Here is a 12,052-nt window from a genome sequence, read left to right on the forward strand (position 1 = left end):
GAATGGATGAATAAAATGTGGGTTATCTACATAGTGGAATAGTATTCTACCATAAAAGGAAATACTACTACATGCTACAACATGAACAAACCTTGAAACATGCTAAGTGAAAGAAGGTGGACACAAAATGTCACATTGTATGATTTCATTTATATGAAATGTCCAGAAAAGGCAACTCCTTAGAGTCAGGAAGTAGTTTGGAGATTGCCAGGGGCTTTGGAGAGGGGAGAATGAGGAATGACTACTAATGGGTACAGGGTTTCTTTGGGGGGTGATAAAAAGTCCTAGAATTGATTGTAGTGATGGTTGCACAGCTCTGTGAAAATACTGAGAACCACTGAGTTGTACACTTGAAATGGGTAAGTTATATGGCATGTGAATTATACCTCGCTACAGCTGTTATTTAAAAAAAAAAACTACAGTGAGATACCATTTTTTATCTATCAGATTAGCAAGCTACCTATAAAAAAAAAGAGAGTGTAGAAGATCTCTATGTGGTGAAATGGGGTGGTTTCCAGGATATACTGTAAAGTGAAAGAAGAGTATAAATAGCCTGTTCCCATTTGTGTAAGAGGAAATAAGTAAAAATGCATATATCTCCTTATCTTTGCAAAAGGAAACACAGGAAGGATGACCCAGAAAACAACAAAGTTAATTGCCCATAAGGTGTGCATGTGTTGAGGGAGAAAGGTGGACAGCATGGAATAAATCAAGGAGGAACCAGCCCCTGCAGGGTATATCTTTTTGGGTAGTTTAATACTGAAAGGTCAGATGAAACAGCTTCAAGGGGCTCTTACTGTCCCAATACAGGCCAATTGGAGCATCAAAACTAAGAGGACAGTAAAGGATTATAACCCACTGAATACAATAGGAATCTATGAGACCACATTAATAATAAATAGGTAAGTATGTCAATAGGGGGACGAGGGAGGTTCTTCCTTAAAGCAATGCTGACTGACATATATATGGAAGGACTGTTAGAATTGGAAAATTGTCAGTTTGCATCCATCACAGTAAATATTGATGTGGACATGAATCATTAATGATGCTAAATCTACAGGAGAGTGTGATAAGGAGTAGGATATTTACATAGTCTTAAAGTATCTATCTACTAATCATTTGTTAGCTGCAATGGGCAGAGTTGTAACTCTCCAGTGGAGACACTGGACAATGTCTCAACGAGGTGATCCAAACATACATTATCTAAGAGGGACAGAGAGATGTGTGCCTCTGGGTGTGATCCTCAGAGAAGGATACCAATCACTTTGATAGTCTAATGGCTGAGAAACTATAACCTGAATCTAATTGTGAGGAAACATTGGGCAAACTCCCATTGAGGAACACTATATAAAATAACTGGCCTGGACTCCTAAAAAATGTCAGTATTGTGAAAAACAAAGGAAAGCTGAGAAACTGTTCCAGATGAAAGGGGACTATGAAGTCATACTGGACTGGAACCTGTACTGAAGAAAAAAATGCTATAAAGGACATTATTGGGACAATGGGCAAAACTAAACTATGGACTATAATTACATAAACTATGATATATAATGTTATATCACTGATAACTGTACTGTGATAACATTACAGAATATCTTAGTTCTTAGGAAATACACACTGAAGTATTAAGTAAAGCAGAAGAATGTCTGTAACCTACTCTCAAATTTTTCAGATAAAATAAGTAGTAACGTGTGTTTGTTTGGAAATATTGCAAGTTTGGTTCCAGACCACTGCAATAAAACAAGTATTGTAAAAGTGAGTCACGTGAATATTTTGGTTTCCCAGCACATAGTTTACACTAAACTATAATCTATTAAGTGTGCAATGCCATTATGTCTAAACAAAAGTATGCACATTAATTAAAAAATACTTTATTGTTAAAAAATGCTAACCATCACCTGAGCCTTCAGCGAGTTGGAATCTTTTTGCTGGAAGAGGGTCTTACCTTTAACTTGTAAAAAATGCAATGTCTTGCCCTGACCAGTGTGGCTCAGTTGGTTGAGCATTGTCCTGCAAAGCGAAAGGTCGCTGGTTTGATTCCCAGTTAGGCCACATGCCTGAGTTGCAGGTTCCATTTCCAGTTGGGGTGTGTGTGAGAGACAATTGATTGATGTTTTTCTCCCTCTTTTTCTCCCTCCTTTTCTCCCTCCATTCCCCTCTCTCCAAAAATAAATAAATAAAATCTTTTTAAAAATAAAAATATTTAAAAAGTTCAGTGTCTGCGAAGTACAATAAAGCCAAGCATCATAGACATATACATACATACATATATATACTTACAAATTTATAAAGAGAATAAAACAAACAGCAAAGTTTAAAACGGGCTGCAGTGGTTTGTATTGTGTCAGCCTGGCTGAGCTGGAATCATGTTTCCCAGAGTCCCCTTCCCCTCATGGCTCCAGGTAAGAGCTGGCTCAGAGACTACTATAAGAGATTTGGCATGTGGAAATAAAACATGACTCTCAGAAGGCAGTTGGCAGGAAATGCAGTGGAAGACAAACAGGTACAGAAGTGTTCTCAGATTCCAGCTCTTCCTGACTGACTGCTGGTCTAGTGCCTCCTCCCCTAGCCCATCATCACCAGACCCTTGGCTGAGGGCATCTCAAAGGCAACAGCCACCCCACCCCACCTCCCTGCCATCCTCCCTTGGACCCCAAGCCCCACTCTGGAGGTTGAATGGGCCTGGCTCCTCAAACTGACGTGTTGGTGACCCTTCTCATCTTCCAGCTCCCCTTTCACAAGTCACCACCTCCCCAGCACCCTCCACAACTCTGTTCCCTCTATTCCCTGTAACAAATTCTCTACTCACAGCAGCCCTTCTTCCCTGACAAAGCACTGACATAGAGGAATCTGAGTAAAGGGTATGTGAGAGTTGTCTGTATCTTGCAACATTTTTTTGCAAGTGTGAAATAGTTTCAAAATCAAGTTTTAAATATTTTTTATGATTTAAAATATTGAATGATCCTCCCACTAAAAGGTTTAAAAAAAGGTTTTTACTTCTGGTACAAAAATTAAGTATGTGGAGTAGGCACTAACCTATTTTCTATGACAAAACCCCCTCCAAATGAGGCCCTGGCAAGACAGCGGGTGGAGGAAGGCTTTGCAACCTTTTGCTTGTTTCACCATTGGCCTGTTCTGAGGACACTCAAATAGGCAGAGATAAACAAAAGACTGGGATGAAGCAGTGGGTCACTGGGGCTGGACCCAACCGATCCCTTCCTGCCACCTGATTGCACTAAGAGACCCAGACCAGATTACAACACAAGGGGCATTTTGTTGCTAGAGAAAATGAGATAGAACACAAATTTCACTGCCATTCTGGTAGCTACTAAAAGATGCTGGATAACTACCCAGCCTTCAGCCATTGTATTCACGGGGGGAAAAAACAGCATAAGAAGGCAGAAGATTAGAATCAGAGCCACAGATGGCTCTAAAATTACTTTCAGCAGTAACTGAAAATAGCAGAGCCAATATATCCACCTATTGTTTTATTCATCCAGCTTCTCTTGAGGCACTATGCTATTTATTCCCTTTGGTAGAGTTTAAGAACAAATATTCCAAGGAAATCAGCATAGGATGTGGCAAAAAAAATTCATTAAATACCTAAATCCTAAATCAGTTCAGTTTTCACAGCCATAATTCAGGAATAGTCTCATGCTTTGTAAAATGTTGGCCAGCATTCCTGAGCAATTTTGATGAAATACATTTCTGATTTTTAAACCACAAGACAGAAAATAATTTTAAAAATAAAATCTTGGCTAGGGAATATAGTCAATAGTATTGAAATAACTATGCATGGTACCAAGGAGGTTATGAAAATATCAGGGGGGAACACTTTGAAAAGTATATGATGTCTAACCACTATGCTGTATACCCGAAACTAACATGAAATAATATTAAATGTAAACTGTAATTGAAAAATTAAAAAATAAAATTAAAAAACCCAAATAAATAAGTAAATAAATACATTGTTGCCATCATTAGAGTAAGACTTGATTCAGGCCAGAATCATCAATTGATGCTAAATCTAGTTGGTTAAGTGTTAGATACGGAAATGAATATTTATGCAGTCTCAAAGTATCTTCCCACAAATTACTTATTAAATACAAAGGGGGAAATACTGACTTTACAGTGGAGAAATCTGGTGAACACTATCTTAATATAGCTAGTAGGCAGACACACAGTATCTCTCCTAGTGTAATACAGTGTGGATAGAATACTACTTCCATGGGTGTCCTGCCCAAAATGAACATCTGAATGTAGTCACAAGGAAACATCAAATGAACCCAAACTGAGGGACATTCTATCAAAGAGCCGGCCTGTACTCTTCTAAAATGTCAATGTCATGAATGCCAAAGAAAGGCAGAGGACTGTTGTAGGATAAAAGAGACTAAAGAGACATCACAGTTAAATGCAATGTGCAATCCTGGTCTGGATCCTGGACTAGAAAAACAAAACTATTATACAAGACATTATCGGGGCAATTGGCAAAATCTGAATACAACTTGTAGATTATGGTATTACACCAATGTTAAGTGCCTTGATTTTGATGGGTGTGTTGTGGTAATGTAAAAGAAAGTCCATGAATGTCCATATGCTTAGGAAATACTGAAGTTCTTAAGAAACACCCGTAGGGTAGAGAAAACAATAAAGTATGGTAAAATGTTGATAAGTCTGCGTGAAGGATATATGGAAGTTGTTTGACACTTCCTGTTTTGTTATTCTTGTTTTAAACTATTTTCACTTTTCTGTGAGTTTGAAATTATTTCAACATAAACAGTTGAAAAGAACAATTAAAATAAAAAGATGCACTCTCTATGGTCCATTGTGTTGAAACTCAATGAGAAGTCACGTAGGTTCAGCATTGTTAATATCAAGCAAGATATCATAGGACCTGTGACTTAGAATCTTGGTTAGGAGAAAGTGTGTGTGGCACATTTTCAACAGACTGGGATCTATCTTTGTATTTTCTTGTCTTCTCCCATCCTTTTCCTTTGAAAGATGATGGTGAACTTGTTGACCATGTTCATGGTAGTGTCTCTGGGTTGAGTCACACAGTTGGCCCTGACAGCCTTATGTTAAAGAGGCAGCACAGAGAGTAGAAATGCCACTTCCAATAATATTAAAAGAAATATTAGTTAAGGTATTGATAAACCTTTAGCTCTCATCTTTTAAAGATGTTTAGTCTCATCTTTTAAAACACAGTAAAATATACAGCAGTACTAATTTACCTGCAAAAGCCCTGGCTGGTATGGCTCACTGCATTGTGCACCAGCCTGTGAACCATAGGGTTATCAGTTTGATTCCCAGTCAGAGCATATGCCTGGGATGCAGGCCAAATCCCCTGTGGGGGGCACATGAGAGGCAGCCACACATTGATGTTTCTTCCCCTCTCTTTCTCCCTCCCTTCCCCTCTCTCTAAAAATAAATAAATAAAATGTTTAAAAACAAGACAAACCACCCCCCCCAATTTACCTGCAATGAAGGGTAGTCACAGGTTAGCACTATTGATGTTCTCTAATCCTAAAACTGTTCTGTCACTCTTTGCTTCAGTCATTCAATTTTCTACAGCTCTGCTCATTTCTCCCCCTATATCTTTCTCAAGTCTCTCTTCAAGTGCTGCTAAGTTCCATTACAATGTCTTACCCTCTGTTTGGGCCATTTATTGCTACTCTAACAACCAATGGATATCTACCAGGCACAAAACTTATAGAAAACTATATTTATCCGGCATCTACCAGTCTGGAAATTACCACGAAATACATTGTCTATACCTCCATTTCTCTAACTGTAAAATGCCCCTCTGAGAAGGCAGATCTTGTCTTGTTCAATTTGGGCCACGTCTAGTCAACATATCAGAAAAGCTTGTGGGGAGAAGGAATATTTCATTTGGTGCTACTTTCCCTGGCCTAAGGAAACTTACAACATAATCAGAAGGACAGAAAGACATCAGACGTTAAAGTGATCAGTGCATAGGACTTATGTGAGAGATAGGAAACCTTAATCCTGGTCTACCATGAATTCACTGCGTAACCATGGCAAATAACATGGTCTCTTAAGGCTTCATGCCTTATTTGTAAAATGAGGCAGTTGGATTGGATGATAATAGCTGAAATTCACTCAGCACTTATATTAACAGGCCCAATGCTCAGCACTGATCAAAGATTAACATATTGAAACCTCACAATACTGCTGGGAGGTATGTATCACTATTTTCCTCATTTGACAGATAGTCTATGAGATTCTTTCAACTCCAATGTTCTATAATTATGTGATTCAAGTTAAATAATATGGTAAACTATATTTTATAAAAGTGACCACAATATTTCCCACCCCACATGCTCTTCTTAAAGTATGACTTTGACACTCCTGCCTTTGAGGGTGGGTCTATGTCCCCTCTCGCTGAATTTGGGTAGGCTTGTGGCTAGATAAAATGCGTAATGTTATGTGACTTAAGGCTAGATCATAAAAGCCAACAGAGCTTATATTAATTTCCTATTGCTGCACAGCAGATTACCATAAATTTAGTGGCTTCAAACAAAACCAATTTAATTAGCTCATAGTCTGTAGGTAAGAATTCTGGGTTCAGCATGGCTGGGTCCTATGCTCGGGGTTTCATGAGATCAAAATGAAGGTGTTGGCTAAACTGAGTTCTCAGAGGGTCTTTGGGGACCATCTTAGAATTCTGTCTACCACATAGCTTCTGTTTGATTCTCTTGTCTTATTGTTCTTAGAGTTTAGCTACTACACTGTGAGGAAGCACAAGTAGCTTCTGGAGAGGAACTGAGACCTGTCCACCAATAGTCCCAGCTGAGCTCCCAGCCAACAACCAGTATCAACTTGCCAGCCATGTAGTGAGTCACTTTGAAAGTGAATCTTCCAGCCTCAAGCTGAGCTGCCCAGCTGGCAGTCTATGGAACAGATGAGTTGTCCTTATTGAGTCCAGTCCAAATTGCAAATTTGTGAGTAAAAGAAGGGATTATTGTTGTTCTAAGCCACTAAGATTTGGGATGACTTGTTATGCAGCAACAGATCATTGAAAACAAATAACAACCCAAGTGAGAGATGATCTACACAAGGGTGTCAAACTCATTTTCACGAGGGGCTGCATCAGTCTCACAGTTGCCTTCAAAGGGCTGAATGTAATTTTAGGGCTGCATAAATGTAACTACTCCTTAACAGTTAAGCGAGAGCTTGGCACTGCCGCTGGGTAGAAACAAGATGCAGGCCAGATAAAACAAGGTGGAGGGCCGGATTAGGCCAGTGGGCCTTGTGTTTGCCACCTATGATCTACAAGTACTAAAACCTTCTGTGGACAAGGAGTGGTAATGTACATTTCTTTTAGGACATCCAAGCATCTGGCAGTGTAGGCCTACAATGTCATTCAATTCATGTTTACTGATTTATTAATTCAAGCTTATACTGAACTGATTTATATCAGTATACTAGTCATCCATATTTGGAAGCTTAGCATTTTAGAAGGGTTATCTAAAAAGTATGCTTACCTTTTGAGCAATATATATATGTTTTATTTGTGAAATATTTGGGATGTAAATGAATATATGAACTTTTTTGGTAACCCTCACTAGAGGATATGTTCTTTACAAAATTGATTTGAGAGAGAGAGGAAGGGAGAGAGAGAGAAACATCAATGTGAGAGAGAAACATCAATTTGTTGCTTCTCATACATGCCTGACCTGGGATTGAATCTGCAACCTATGTATGTGCCTTGACCGGGGATTGAACTTGCAGTCTTTTCGTGTATGGACAACACTCCAACCAACTGAGCCACCTGACTAGGGCTGAATGTAATAACTTTATAGGCTTGTTTATAAATCAGTACTTAAAATATTAATATTTCAATGTACACTTACTTTTCAACAACTATTATTTTTATTGGGAAAAGGTAGAGAACACTTGGAAAATAATAATCAGTTTGTTATTAAGAATTCTTTTTTAAAGGTTTTATTTATTTATTTTTAGAGAGAGAGGAAGGGAGGGAGGAATGGAGAGAAACATAAATGTGTGGTTGCCTCTCAAATGCCCACCACTGGGGAACTGGCCTGCAATCCAGGCAAGTGCCCTGACTGGGAATCGAACCAGTGACCCTTTGGTTCACAATCCAGTGCTCAATCCACTAAGCCATGCCTGCCAGGGCTGTCATTAAGAATTTCATCAATGGATATTAAGTGTTAGATGAAAGACTGTTGGAGAATAGAATATCCATACACTCTCAAAGAGGCTCCCCCTGGTTTATTTGTTGATTACAGAGAGGGAAAGCTGCCTTGGCAATGCAGGGACCTGGCAGACAACTCCTTAACCAAATGATCAAACTTAATATTACCAATGATGGAACAAATGACACAGTGCCTGCCACTGTGATGCATTAAGGACACAATCTCACCTGTGTAGTATTCGTGCCAAAAAATGTTTAACCTAAATCTAATTATGAGAAAACAGACAAGTCCAAATTAAGAATATTCTGAACAACCACTGACTTGTACTCTTCAAAAATACCAAAGTCACTAAAGAAAAAGAACACTGCAAAACTATTCCAGATTAAGGGAGATTAACCTAAAAGAGATAAGTAAATATGAACCTTGATTGGATCCTGGATGTCTCCTATTCCAACAAGAAAGGAAAAAAAAAACATAAAACTCTAAAACTTAAACATATACTGCATATTAGATATCAGTATTGTACTGTGTTAAGTATGTGACTAGATTGTGGTGTTGTGGTTAAGTTAGGAGAATGTCCTTGTTAGGATCCAGATGCTGGAATATTTAGGGGTGAGCTGCCACTATGTCTGCAAATATCACTCTGGAAAATTGTGTAAGGCCTAAAATTCTTTACGTGGTTGAAGAATTTTGTATCAGCATGTAGTCAATAGTGTCCACAGACTGAACAGTCAATAGTGTCCACAGACTGAACAGAGAGAACAATCAAAGTTCTCTATATAGCTGAGGAGAAGCAGGCAGCTAAACCCGCACCTTCTTCGGTGGTAGGCAGAGCCCTGAGAGCTTTATGGTGGCCGCAGCATGATCGGTGCAAATGATGAAGCTGTGGTTCCACCTTTGCCAGAGGGGCACACACAGACATTCATGCATACTTGTGCATTCCACACATTGCAGGTACTCACCGGAATGAAGGTACAGACAACTGCAACCGGTGCTGTCGGATGCACTTTACGGCATTGCAGTGCATGCAAGATAGCGGCACATGAAGTCTGGTGCACTTTACAGCAGTCAAGCTAAGGCATGAGGCAGGCATTGACGTCACATCCGGGTTGCTATGGGATCCGGTCTTCACGTTCCACATCATTGTGAGCTGTCTGTTCATCCTCTGGCAGTCCTGCGGCTCCGTGATCATGGCGGCGATAGCGGCACTGTGGCGGAAGGCAACGGACTATGTGAAGACCAAGGAGTTCCGGGATTATGTGACTAGTACACACTTTTGGGGTCCGGTGGCCAACTGGGGCCTACCAATAGCTGCCTTTCGGGATATGAAGGTGTCTCCGGACATCATCAGTGGCCGCATGACAACAGCGCTCATCCTCTACTCGATGGCTTTCATGCGCTTTGCTTACCGCGTAAAGCCTCGAAACTTGCTGCTGATGGCCTGTCATGGCACCAACGTGGTGGCGCAGAGCATGCAGGCGAGTCGCTACATGGTCTACCATTACGGCGGCGGCGCTGAGAAGACCACTGCTGTTGCCACCGTCGTGGCTTCCACCGCCACCACCACTCCAACCGCTACTGAAGACACCCCTTTCACCACCGACGACACAGCCTGTGACTAGGTGGCCACAAGCCCCAATCTGCAGTCCCCGAAATGAGATTAATGACTGAGATGACCCTATCGAACTTTTGCAGCTTGCAAGCACTGAACTGTTTTTCTTCCTAAAGAAAAGACCAATGAAAAGTTTCAATTAGACTCTAACAGTGCAAATCTCATTTAAACCTGCAGTTTGGTTAATAAAAAAAGATGCAAAGTAGCATAGAACTGAAACTGAGTGCTGCCTCTTTCTTGACCTAGAAATAAATTGTTTTGTAGAAGCTGAGGAAGGTAGATTGCTTGATTTTTCCTTCATGGTACCCACAAATTGAAGGTTTAGTTTATATAGGGAAGAAAGATTATTTGAATGAAAGATATTTCAAATTATCTAACTCACTGTTTTTTGGTGTGTTTTTTTTTCAAGTTTTCTTAAAGCTCTCTTGGGAACATGTTTTGTTACTTGTTTTGTATATCTAGGCCAAATAAGGATGCTTAGCACACATGACTTTTAAACCTTGGTAGAGTCACAAATCTCCTTACACCAAAACCAAAGTCTGGGGGCTATTTCTATTGATGGAAATACTTGGAAGTGAGTTTAAATCAACTCCGTGAAATCCAGTTGAGACTTTTAAGGAGTACTTATTAAGAGAATCTAGAATCTCTTTGTGACTAAGCAATTATAGAACTTTCCATGGAAACAGAATAAATAACTGTGAGGTCAATTACTCTGAATTCTAGGTAATTAGGAAATAAAAATGACAAAATCAGAATCCTTTCCTGTTTTCCTCATGCCTAAAAATGGGGAAATGGCAGTTTGTAAAATTGGTTGAACACTAGCTACGGTTGGGGATGAGGGTCTGTGGTCAACAGTATTAGCCCAGAGTATCCACCTTCCCCACCAGGAATCTCATAAATGCTAAGTTTTCTTAAACCAGGGAGGACAGAAAAGAGAAGGGTGGAGCTGTGGGTGTGAGGCCATTCTGCGGCAGAGGCTACCCTCTAGGACTTGATGCAAAATTCCCGCCTAACTCTGGAGGATGCAGGGAGTTCCAGAGTGGTCTACTGGGGAATCTCAATAAATGTGTTTAAGACTGCTTTTGTTAGATATTTCAAATGCAAAGAAATTTAAAACAGCCATCTGAAAGGTTCTGAAATTATCAGGTTTGGGATAAGACAGGCACATTAGTGGAACTCTCAAAGATCCCCCTTTATTTTCTGTGGCATCTAAGCAGTTCTCTTTATGGACAGTTTCTGCATCACACATTTTACATACGGGGGAGAAGAAACAAACTGTGGAAAACAATAATGTATTAGTTATCTATTGCTGTGTAACAAATCACTCCCAAACTTAGCTTTAAACAAGATATTTAAAATTAACAACAACAACAAATATTATCTCACACAATTTCTGAGGGTCAGGAACGGGAATTAGCTCAGTGTTTGCTGCTGGCTCAGGGCCTCTTAGCTGTCCACTGTGGCTGCAGTCTCTGAAGGCTTGCCCGGGGCTAGAGAATCAATCCCATTTCTAAACTGAGTTTGCAGGAGGCTTCAGTTCCTTGTCATGTGGGCTACAGGGGCTGTTTATAACACGTCACTGACAGCAGGTGTTCCGAGAGAGAGAGAACCCAAGATGGAAGCTATCCTGGGAAGTGATATACCATCACTTCAGCTGTGTTCTACTGGTCACATGGACCAACCCTGTTACACTGTGGGAGGACAATACAAGGGTGGAAATACCAGGAGGCAGGCATCACTGGGGGCGATCTTCTAGACTGGCAACCACACACACAGTTCTAAAAATTCTCATGCAGTAGTAAAAAGCTGTTCTTAAAGTTCTCAACTGAATCATAACCTTTCATCTAGATTTTTACGAAAACTTTGGATTTCCCCCTTCACTATTACATGAGTAGAAATTAATATATTTTTAGATTTGTCTTACAAAATGTATTTTATAATTTGAGTATGTTTCAGTAAAAGGCCACTGTCTGTTGAACACATGTCAGAGCGGGTAGGTTTCTAATTAATCTGGGGGAAACAGAGGTACTCTTTGTTGATAATTTCCTATTATTCTACATTTATAATTTAGTGGGCAAAAAGGTTAGAGAAAACATTCAGAAGGTTATAACACCTCTACTCTCATGCAGTACTATGCTTAGAGGATCCAATTCATAGTATGCCCCACTCAATTAAGAGATCTAACCCTTTGTTGCCTAGGATATTCACGTGTAAAGCCATATGAGTGATTAATACTTTAATAAAAATGCAACTTTAAAATCAT

At 39.8% G+C, this 12,052-nt stretch overlaps 1 protein-coding gene across 1 annotated transcript; it reads left to right on the forward strand.

Moving 5' to 3' along the window:
• Positions 1 to 9,367: 9,367 nt before the first annotated feature.
• Positions 9,368 to 9,891, forward strand: MPC1L (mitochondrial pyruvate carrier 1 like). Its single transcript, XM_045860659.1, has one exon. The coding sequence runs from the start codon at positions 9,368 to 9,370 to the stop codon at positions 9,797 to 9,799; it is 432 nt and encodes a 143-aa protein (XP_045716615.1). The 3' UTR covers positions 9,800 to 9,891.
• The last annotated feature ends 2,161 nt before the right edge of the window (positions 9,892 to 12,052 follow it).

The sequence above is a fragment of the Phyllostomus hastatus genome, unplaced genomic scaffold (assembly GCF_019186645.2).
Source record: "Phyllostomus hastatus isolate PE091 unplaced genomic scaffold, TTU_PhHast_1.1 phas_scaffold_200, whole genome shotgun sequence".
NCBI classification, from domain to species: Eukaryota; Metazoa; Chordata; class Mammalia; order Chiroptera; family Phyllostomidae; genus Phyllostomus; species Phyllostomus hastatus.